Genomic DNA, 11356 nt, shown 5'->3' on the forward strand with positions numbered 1-11356 from the left:
CCCATCCCGATTGTTCACACTTGCTGTCTGGTCACCCTAAGTCAGCATCTTCTAGACTTTTAAGCCAGAAGGGACCATTAGATCATCTGGTCTGACCTGACTAATAGGCAAATCTCATGCAGAGCGGCAGGGGTGGCCCGCAGTGAGTGACTAACAGAGCTGGGAATTAGAGACGCCAGCTCAGGCCTCAGCAGAGCAATAAGTGTTTGTTGTCCTAGGAGGTGGGTGGAACTGCACAGATGCACAATGGCAAGATGGCTGCCATCTGGACTGTGCAGAGCCAGCTGTGTGGGGCCTGCTGAAATGGTCATCTTGATTCGCCAGCGTATTACTCCTGCTGGCATGACACATTGGTCAGGGGAGTAGGGCCAGTTATATTCCACCTGCTTTCAGATGGATTCAGAATCCAGACTAAAACGCTGGCTCCTCTGCCCGGTGATCACGTCAAAAGACTTTATTGTGTGGAAGAGAAATTGTTCAGGAAAAGAGACACAATCTCAGGGGAAAGTGACGCCACTCGGTTCTAAAGATCCTAGTGCCCAGGAGAGTTGAGACAAGTCTGATACGTTTCAAGTCACAGCAGACACGTGCCGGGCTCGGTTTCTCAATTTTTTTTATTATTTTTTTGGTTTGTATAAAAGAGCCCATGTTCTAGGAAGATAATTAACATGGGAATTTGTATTTCTTTCCCCCAGCAATTTTCTGGCACAAATCACGTTAGATTTAAGAGCAAAAGCCAGAGATGGGGACAAATGGGGAACAGGGGAGAGAAAAAGAAAAAACAGACAAGAGGGAAATTGTCTGCAAAAATAGTGGAGTTATCAACTGCTCTTTGGTTTCTATCATTTATAGCCACAAAGATACTGTACATTGAAATGAGACCAAACATTTTCATGTGCCTAGAAGAGAGGCTGGGATGTGGAAGGGAGAGAGGAGAAGGGTCTTTTCTTATCATCATTCAAATTCATTCTTTGTCTTGGCCATTTCATTCATCTTGAAGGGATTCACTGCTTTCTTCTAGAGGGAAGCAAGCTTGCCTGTGTCCATAGCCCGACTTCCGGGAGCTCTCCACGACAGCTCTCCTCCGGCCAAACCGTCCCACGGGTCTGATCCCACGCCCCGTGTACCAGGAAGGGTCGATATCAGGGTCTAGAAGGCAAAGGCCAGGAAGTCTTTAGAACGTGAGGCTGAGGACTAATTCTCCTGAGCATGTGTCACAGCCACCTGCTTGGGATGGAGAAGGAGGGACTTCCCGAGCTAAAACCATGGACTGGTCCAGCTGGAGTTAAAGCTCCCAAGCTCTAGGCTGTGATCGCTCATATCCTCTGTGGCTCAGGCCCCGACCTGTAACATACACTTGCCAGTGGTTGCACCTGCCTTGTCATTGCCGGTGGTGAGCAGGTGGCGTGGCCTTCGCTTATTTTAAAATGACAATGTCTTTTGCATAGTAATGAAGGAGGGAAGCGGGTAGCCATACACAGGAGGGACTGGGTGACTCAGGGCACTGGGAATGGGGTGCAACCCTCTTCCCCTGTCTGGTTCCCGTTGTGCCAGGCCTATGGAGAACCACAGGACTCGATTCTCCAGGGACTGCCGTCCAGCCCCTTTCACAACCACCGCTGAAAACCAACAGCAGGCACCCTGAGCCACGCAGCGCAAACAGGGCCCTGCTGGGGTGACGGGAAGCAAGGGCCACATTCTCGGCTTGGAGCAGATCCGTTGAAATCAGTGGGGCTCCGCTGATTCACAGCCGCTGAGGATCTGGCCCATGTGCTTAGTTCTCTGGCTCTGCAGTGACTCACTTGCTCACATGCGACCTGTGCGTCCTCGCGGCAGTTAGAACATGGGCTTTGTGCTATGAGCACGTGGGGCCCTGTCATCCTGAGACTGCCGACAGCCCGGTGTGTGTATAGGCTGCCCCACCACCAGAGCACCAGGCAACTCCATTGCCCAAGCTAATTCAGGTGGGCTGGGGAGTCAGGAGAGCTGGGTTCTAACCCTGCCTGTGACCTCGAGAAAGTCACCGCCCCAGTGTCTGGTGTGTTTATATTGCAAACTCATTCAGGAAGGGCTGTTACTGCCAGGGGTGTGCCTGGCGCTTAGCACAGAGCGGCCTGATCGCGTCGGGTGCCACCGGGTGCTGCCGTGACACACGTTGTAGGAAGAGATTTGCTGGACAGGCTGATTAAAAACTGCAAGTTTTTGAGTTCTGCTGTCTGGAAAGTTCCTCTAGACTTTTCCTGGCTCATGGAATCTGCAACGCGGCTGGGCCAGGAAACTCCGTCTGTCGGCCCTTTGTAGGCCTTGCTGGGGAGAACGGCCTTCGGGGTGGGCGGGAGGAAGGGGGTTAAGAGAAGTAAGGAATTGTTTTAGAGTGTCTGAAGTCCCTCGAAAGGACCGTTTTGAAGTCCAGCTCCTGGACTGAGCCAGAGCGGAGTGGCTGGGTGAGGGGGAGGATGGATTGGGTTGCAGAAGATGAGAGGGAAAATGCAGAGGCAGGTGGGGGAAGCTATGCGGAGCAAGAGGGGGATTCTGGAGGGACAAGAACAAAGCCTAGATAATGAAAGGACAGAAAGCTCAGCCATCTCACGCTGCAGCAGACTAGCCTTGCAGTGACCCGCAATGTTGCACGTTCACCGGCAGAGGGCGCTGCTACACAGGCCCGAGCACACTGTGGCTAGCAATGACAGCCTTAACCCAGAGGCCTTTTCAAAAACTTTTGCTGAATTTGAACAACCCCACGTGTTTGGGGTCAGGTTGGGACAAGTCCTTACATAGGCGTGTGCGTGTGTGCAAGGAGACCCTGCTCCTGCCATGCCAGGCCCACGCCCGGCTGCGGTCAGTGTGCACGGGGAGGTACAGGGAGGAAGCAGAGTGGCTTGAGGTGCTCTGAGTGCGGGCAGGCTTCATACGCGCACAGCGCTGCTCCTGCACCTCTGCACTACACCCTGTTCAACGCCTGGGCGCTCTGGAGACTCTCCACCCTGTGACTAAACCAGGCTCTGAACATAGGCTACCATGGGAGAGAGACAGGAGAAGCCTCTCTATTAAACACTGACCCTGCCATGCCACCCACTGATACCGTCACCGACCTCCTAGGCTCTTCTGTGCTGGGTCCAACTATCTGGGGGAGGGCAGAGATAACGGGGGTGGGGGGGCAGCACAGCCATTTGGGGTGGCTCTGTGCCAGTCTGCACCAGCTGAGGAGCTGGCCTGGCTGCTGCAGTTACAGGGACTTACTCCTGATTTCCATGGATCGCTCGTGGAGTCGGCATTCGGCTTTGGGCAGGGCCAGACAGATGAGCAGCAGGTACATGAAGCAGGCAGCCAGCAGTTTCATTCCCTTCAGCTCCCCCAAGGCTTGTGGCTGGTGCCGGAATTTAGCAAGGTGTGAGTCCAGCCTGCAGAAACAGAGACCAGGAGAGTTAATGAGACGTCATCTTGGGTGGGGGTGGGGTGAGCAAATCAATCCTCTCTCCGGAGAGACACTCACTGAATAACAGGAATTACAGCTGTTCCCGGGAAACTGGAGCAAACATGGAAGTGCCAACGTTCTGAAATGGGTTTTTGTTCCAAATTGGACTGAAAAGCTGAAATTTCTCACAAAATAAAAAATGCCAAAAATTTAAATTTGGAACCATTAAAATGTTTTGTTTAGTTAATGTCAAAACAATACACACTATTAAACTATCAATCTTAATTACATTAAAATTAATGGTTTAATATAAAAGTCAAAACGAAACGAATCAAAATGAGGAGATTCAAAACGCTGTGTTTTGACTCTATCAAAATGAACCACTTCAACATTATCGAAACGAAACCAGAAAGTCAAAACGGTTCATTTTGGTTCTTTATGTATCCAAAATGTTGTCAGAATTGACACATTCCCGCAAAACAGCTAGACTTTGACAAAACTGCATTTTCCAATGGAAAAAAGGTTCCCCTGAAAGTGTTTTGCCCAGCACCAGTGGGAACGGATGCATGATCAGCATTGTCAACCACACCTTAGCCATTCTAAAGTCATGAGTCAGGTCCCCCCAATCATGAGATGATGATATATATATATATATATATATATACACGTTTCTTTTTATTTGCCAGTCTGGTTTCTGAGCTGCTACAGTGCACGTGGGTTATATTTTCAAGCTTTTCTCCTCAGCCAGTAGAGCGAAAAACCATTTTTGATGAAAGCCAAGACTCTCGTGCAATCTCTGGATTCTGAAAACTGGATAAAACATCTCGAGAGTTGGCATCACTCTCAGCAGTGAGTGAGTAGCTGCCTTTTTGGAGCTGCAACTAAACCTGAGACCTAAACTTACCTGTGAAATCACACACAGGTGCACACCTGAGCGTCTCCTCTGTGGGCATGTAACAGGGCGGCTTGCCTGGGTTCTGGAGTCTGGGCTAAGCCAGGCCGGAGTACAAGAGGAGCCTCACCTGAGTGGATGCAGGTGATTTAACATAAGAGGCAGGTGTGTGGCTGGCTGAGAGGGAGGAAGGAGCAGGAGGGCAAGCAAAGGAGCCACAGGGCTGAGACCCGGCGGCTTTGGGTACAAGACTCTCTGGGGTGCTTAAGGGGCCCATAAGGGGCTGCTAGAGGCAAGACACTGCAGAGGCATCCCTGGCCACAAGGGGGCGCTTCGGCAGCAACACTCTAGGGCAGCAAAGGGCAGTGAAAGGGCTGCAAGCCGTACCACCAGAGTGACACGGGCACCGATGCCTTGAGCTGGTAACTGCATCTGTGACATGGGTCCAAGGAGCTGGCTGGGGTAGAGGCAGGCAGTGGGGGGGGGGCAAAGGGGGCAGTGGGCAGGCCAGCATTGTCCCACCCATTTGCATTGCTCATGGCAGAGATGTAACACAGCCAGGGCTAATACGTTTCTGCTGCCCATCCATCCGTAAAGCCGCGGTGTAGCTGCTCCCTTTGGAAGTCCTGGCAGTGCAGCCACTGGGGAGATCCGTGACCTTTGCTCCCTCCATCAGGGGTGTTGGTGCGAGTGAATGCCCTGGGCCCAGAGTTTTGAGAGTACTCTGCCCTGGAGATGATTGAGCCCTGCACCAAAAGCTACATATTTTGAAGGCACCAAGGACCATAAAAACTCTCTGAGCCCTCGTCATCTCTGGCCTCGATCCTGCAACCTCCTTTCCAGGCCTCCCCGACAGCCAGGTCAAGCCCCTCCCTCCTGTCTGACGGCTGGGATTGTCTTCTGACCTTGTAGCTATGACCACGTCACCCTGCTTCCCTGCAGTCGATTAAACATCTTGTTCTCACTGTTAATATCTTTCATGGCTCGGCTCCTTACCTGCGCTTCGTTTTGTCTGAGCCTACTGCCTCCACTCTGTCAACGATGCCGACCTTGTCGGCCTGTCTGTCCACTTCTCCCATGCTTCCCCGGTGCAGAGAGTTCCTGTCCCAACTAGCCCTCAGAACTGCCACCCCAGGCCTCCTTCTCCTCAAGGCCTACTTGTGTGTCACGAAGCCACTGGTGGTGACAACTGCTAATGGCTCATTAATGGACTGTGGGGATCGCACAGAGTATTTTGTGCATTTGTTTGCATCTCAAAATTTATTTGATCTTGTAAGACTCAGACCGATCTACAGTGCACATTCATCGGCTATGCATCCTTCAGTCACCTTATCTGTTGTTCCATCACCTCATTCCCTCACATTGTTTACTACGCCTGCTCGATTGCTTTTGACTTTCTCTGGTGTGTCTTGTCGTAAGTTGGGCCCTTACCCTGCAAGCGGCTGTGTGTGACCAGAACCCTGCATTGCGTGGCCAGGGTCAGGACCTCAGACCGAGTTCATCGGGGCCTGGTCTGTCTTTTACCGTGTGTTTGCCATAAGACATTGTAAGAAAGGAATTGCTTTGAAAAGCTTCTTGGTCTATTACTTCTGTTCATTGTTATTTTCTATCCAAGTTACTGACCTGCTTAAAACACTGAAGTGGTTCAGAAATAGACAGAGGTCTTCAGCCTAGGAAATAAATGACCAAGTCATCTGGCTGCGTGAGGCGTCAACACAAGTGTAAGTGTTCATTGTAACCTCCAGTCTCAGTGGCAAGTCCTACTACCTTGTTAATTCTTTCCCTAGCACATCAGAGAGGGCGTTTTGGAAGCCATTTCTTATTGATGTGAATAAAAAGGAAACTTGTGCTGGGGAGTGGGGGGGGGGAACGGAAGGCCGACTGTCATTTAATGAAGCAATGGTTAGAAAAATATAGGGGAAGCTGTAGGGGATCCAAGCTCTGGCCCAATGAGCCCACGTGCATGACTAAGGCCAGCAGAACCTCAAGCTGGATGGGCTAGTGGTGAGACCATTGGGCTGGGGCCCAGAACTGGTAGATTTCTGGTTCTGGTTCTATCGCTGACCCTTGCCAGGCCCTTACTCTCTTTAGTCCTCACTTTCCTGTCTGTCAAACAGGCATCACAATACTTCCCGACAGCAGGTTCTGAGGCCTAATGAACGTTTGTTAAGCAGGCTGAGATCCTTGGGGGGTGGGCGGGGCTGTACACCCGCAAACTATTGGTCTGAATCATGCTAGGAAATCCATGTAATTGGATGATGCCATGAAGGTGTTCGGTGGGGACGGCTACCTACTGAAAGCTGTGCCTGGGGAAGGAGCCACGCAGTTCCCAGTGACACTGAAGACAACTGTCAGACTGACTCCTCCTGCACCCCTACGTCTGACACTGCAGACACTGGAGCTCTCGGGCCCAGCCCAAAGCCCACTGGGAGTCTTTCCATGGATGGCAGCAGGCCCTTAGCGGGCATCCTAAGAAGGGTTTCAGGTGTCTTAGTGAAGGGCTGGAAGTCAGGTGCTTTAGGACTTGTCTGCACTTGAAATGCTACAGCAGCAGAGTTGTTGCACCGCTGTAGCGCTTTGGTGTAGACGCTCCCGATGCTGACAGGAGAGATTCTCCCATCGGTGTAGTTAATCCACCTCCCTGAGAGGTGGTAGCTAGGTTGATGGTTCCAGCAACCTAGCACTGGCTACATGGGAACTTAGGTCAGCTTAACTACCCACGGAAGGGTGTGCATTTTTCATACCCTTGAGCAACGTAAATTTTCTAGTTTAGACTAGCCCTTAGTTGCCACCTCCTTATTTCTCTGAATCGCAAACCATTAATTCCTATGAGCTGCAGGAGCACCCCTTTGGGAGAGCAGGAGGAGTCCCGTGACAGAGCCGCACAAGCCCTGACTCTCACACCTGTAACTGGCCGAGCCATCAGTGGATGGCGGCCCTAGGCTGGATTTGCGTTTACTCCGATGCCTCCCACCACCGAGCTGGTGTGTGGCTTCAATTTGTCAGCGTGATTTACTCTGACAAAGTCACATAGCCCTTCCCCGTGCCAGGAATCACCCTGGGACTCCAGGTAGAAATGAAGTGACTCTGTTTGGCAATCTCTTACCAGAAAGGCCAGCTGATTGCAGTTATAGCGCTGCCTGCAGGCTGCTGAGTTTGAACCTTATAGCAGCAAATATCCAATGGAAGGAAATGTGCTAATCGTTATAGAACCTTCTGTCCATCCACACCTGTTCTTTTCCCCTGGGCTATATCACCATTGATCGCCTCCTTTTTAGCACTCACGGTTTCTCTCCTGCATGCGGCGATAACTGTACATGAAGTTATGCACCCGCCGCTGTGTGCACTCCATTTTAAAATGTGAAATTCTGTGCTACAGATAACAGATGCATTCTGGCACCTTGGGAGAGACGGACTCTGAGCACTGAGGCTTCTTCACACCCCTTATGGCACAATTTACACTGTGCTTCTTACATTTTCATTTAAAGTGATGGCAACCATGCAACCAAACATACCGGGCATGGGAGTCAAAACTCCTCACCAGTGCTTCCCCGTGCAACTGGCACGCTCTCACTGCATTGCCCTCACCATTCAAATGGAGTATGGACATTTAAAAGACGGCCACTGGAGCCGATGCACTAGGAATGAGAGTGGGATCTGGCTGCATGTTCTGCTGCATTTGTCCATTGCCCCATTTGGACAAAGACAGACTTTTGGGCAGTCCACACCCCACTGCTGCAGGACATGGCCCGGGGACACCAGTTAATGTGCAGATGTTTAGGTGGTAACTCTGAGTATCAGTGGAAGAACAGCATTCCCACCCAGCCCATTTCTAGTTCCTACGGCTCCTGGGAGGCTCAAGTGTCATATAGTTGACCTCCCACTGACAGTGATGCCACCTGTGGCTGTTCTAGCTTGAGCAGAGTGCTCAGTTCAATCAAAAGGCCGTTTCCCCCTGCAAAGTGAGAGACCTGAACGTCCAAGCCAGGCTCTGAAAATCAAAGGGCTTTTTACATGAGCAATAAAGATTCTGCCATCAGGACGTCCAGAATTTGGCAATTCTGCCGCTGATGCAACAGACAGAAGAGACTCCACCTTGCTTTTCCAGAGCTGGCTCAATCTGCAGTGGGAACTTCATGCAAAAACTGGGTCAGCGAAGGAAGCAGGTGTGACCTAAGACAGTTTTTAAAACCGAGTGCACCCAGCTGCGGGTGCATAACTTCATGCACAATCAACACCCTTGCGGGTGATAATATGATCCAAACTGAACACATCATTTTAATCTTTTCTGGCTTCCCCACTTTTTTTTCCAGTTGGGTTTTACTAGAGGTTTCATGGGTCTTAAACAATGAGGTTAATATCTGAGTATAAATGCACAGGCTAGATGCCTAACATGTCCAGTGTTGTTTTCTTCCACCACCTGGAATTCAGGAGCTAACCGAGCATGTAAAACCTACAAGGGATGAGAGGTATTGTTTCAGAAGTTCTTAGCATCGGCTGCAGACTCAGACAAAGTCAGTTTTCCTTTGCAGGCCTTTTGAAAATTCTAAGGCTCTGAACTGAATCGACAGAAAATACCTGTTTTGCCATGCAAACAACATTGTAGTAGTGGTTATAGTTCAGTCATGGGAAAACAGAATTAGAAGCCATTTGGATATAAGCTCAAAGGCTCGCACTGTGTATGGACACTTGCCTTTCGTTGCAGGCTTCATGTACTTTCAGCAAAGAGCACTTTATGGGAAATACTGTTTGCTGAACGTGTAACACTGCTCACATGGATGGATAGGACACAGACATTCATGTGCAGAAAAACTCACACCAAAAACTTCAAACATGCGAACAAGCACATTGCCACAGCACACAAGGGTCACTGCATGAAAACACCTAGCTGCGTCCCCAAGATAACGCATCACACAAGCAAACAAAGAGTGGAGGGAAAAACCAGTGGATTCAAATAAGGTGCAGTTCCAACCCCTTCCAGTTTACCTCTGGCTGTGAGAGTGTGGCTGGCACACAGACATGCTAAAGTACTTACTGTGTGTCAAGTAGGAGTTCTGGAGTGTGATGCTGCTTCCTTCCTCCGATGATTGGACTCTGTGAGCCAAAGAGCCCCTGTTTGCCTGTTTTATGCCTTGCCTTAGTGCTGATGTCACAGACAAAGCCAGCCCTGGACAAAGCCAGGGCATTTTCACGTCAGCTCCCCTCCCCATAACCCATTATGTTAATTTGTATCAAATCAAGAAAGGGATTTTCATGACTCATGAGGGCGCCTATTTTATCTTGGGATTCTAATATTTTCTTCATTTGGACAAATCAGATAGCTTGGAAATATGCTAATCTTTCCCCCACGTGGGCCATTATTTCCCACGTAAGGAGCTGGACCTCATCAGGGAGTGTATGTTGTGCAGACGCATTCCAGAAGGCGCGCACTGGTACGTATCTGCATGTGGTTGCTGAATTAAGCTAAGGTGGTGTAAATCCCACTTGGTGCTTCTATGTTAGGAGTTTGTATCAGTGTCAATTTCTTTACTGCCGACAAGCCTGTACAGTTCCTCCATCCCAAACCTAGGCCCAGGCCCGTCCACTCCATTGGGGGTCAGCCCAGCTCCCTGAGGGGCTCTCAAAGTGTCCAGTTCAGGTACTGACCAGCCCCAAATTTTGTCACCTCCTACCCATCTGGAGCTCCTCAGTCTGGGGCACGGTCGCTGGCTTAGCAGACTTCCCTCTGTCTCTGTGTCCAGTTCAGTCAGTCCATCTCTCTCAGGCTTTCATCTCCCAAAGGGGTGGGGGTGGGGAGGAATCCACGTCCCTGCTACTGGAGAAACCCTCACAAAGCTGTTGCCGCTCCTGGCAAAGCTCTGAGCACCAGCCTTGTAGCCTGGTGCCACATGCAGCTCATTCCCCCTTCCCCTCGGCTACCGGTGTCCTTTTAAATTCTTCCTCCGCTGGGAGCAGGCCCTGCTCCTGTGGAGGGGCAGGGCACCCCTAGTCTAATACTGGATCAGTGAGGGGCCCGTACACCCCATCACCGTGAACAGCGTATCCCCCCTTCCTCCTCCGCAAATCAGCCTGGGCTGACAAAAGCCAAGAGAGTAACATGCCGTAAGAACAGCTGGTCCAGGGGAGGAAGCTCATTCAGCCCTGAGACAGAGCCTGCTGGGACTTTTAAGAATCTGTTCTGATAGCATTGAACAGCTTAATCTTTAGCAGAATGCTGCGTGTCTAAGGAATGGCAGAGTAGTGATGCTTAGTGCTACAGAGTAACCACCTTTGTGAGGCCAATAAAAGATAAAGTAGCTACAAAGCTGGAAGCAACTGATTTGAACTAACCCCAAACCTGGGAGGGGAGTTAACATGGAAATAGGGTGACCAGATGTCCTGATATTATAGGGACAGTCCCGATATTTGGGGCTTTGTCTTATATAGGCACCTATTACCCCTTACCCCCGTCCCAATTTTTCACACTTGCTGTCAGGTCACCCTACCTGGTAATGAGAAATGTCTAAGAAAAGCTTAACAAAAAGGGATCAATACGTTTGCGAAACCAACGGAAGCTGAAGCTGCATTGTCCGGCACTGGAGGCAAGTGTGATGAAATCACTGCGTGTTTTGCCGTTATCAGGATCTGTTAGACCTATTGGCTGAGTAAGTGAATGTCTCTATCCAACAAGTGGAAAACATGCTGGAGAAGGAGGCCTGTTCGTGTATGTAGCGGCGGGACAAAATGACATAGCTGGGATATTGACCGCCTTTGGAAATCTGTCTTCAGCAAGAGAGACAATGAGAAGATGTTTGGGCAATTAATAAGAAATGGCGACATGTTAGAAACATAAACAGCAGGTCCTACTTAGCATCAAAGTGGGTCCAAATAGTTAAAATTGCTCCTGCCAGCGAGGCCAGTCCTGCCGTCTGCAATAATGATTTTTCTGTTTGGTTTGCTGATTTTTTTGTGTGTGCGCAAAACTGCCAGTGAAGCAAAAAGTCAGTTATTTGCCCAATACTAAGTGCAACTAAATAGGCTCCAGTGGTGAGAGTATCAATTTCCAAGGA

The 11356-nt window shown here is 50.1% G+C and overlaps 1 protein-coding gene across 3 annotated transcripts; it reads right to left on the minus strand.

The window, feature by feature from the left end:
* Positions 1-603: 603 nt before the first annotated feature.
* LOC120392914 (prolactin-releasing peptide-like) lies at positions 604-9633 on the minus strand. 3 transcript variants are annotated; one of them, XM_039517559.1, is made up of 3 exons: positions 9343-9633; positions 3241-3401; positions 604-1149 (listed from the first exon to the last, which is right to left on the minus strand). In XM_039517559.1, exons 2-3 carry the CDS (start codon positions 3338-3340, stop codon positions 986-988), a joined length of 264 nt encoding a protein of 87 aa, XP_039373493.1. In that variant the 5' UTR covers positions 3341-3401; positions 9343-9633; the 3' UTR covers positions 604-985. The 3 variants fall into 3 exon arrangements, with proteins under 3 accessions (XP_039373493.1, XP_039373492.1, XP_039373491.1); XM_039517558.1 differs by lacking the exon at positions 9343-9633 and adding an exon at positions 5931-6154; XM_039517557.1 differs by lacking the exon at positions 9343-9633 and adding an exon at positions 3494-3620.
* Between the last annotated feature and the right edge of the window lie 1723 nt (positions 9634-11356).

The sequence above is a fragment of the Mauremys reevesii genome, unplaced genomic scaffold (genome assembly GCF_016161935.1).
Source record: "Mauremys reevesii isolate NIE-2019 unplaced genomic scaffold, ASM1616193v1 Contig123, whole genome shotgun sequence".
In the NCBI taxonomy this organism is placed as follows: domain Eukaryota; kingdom Metazoa; phylum Chordata; order Testudines; family Geoemydidae; genus Mauremys; species Mauremys reevesii.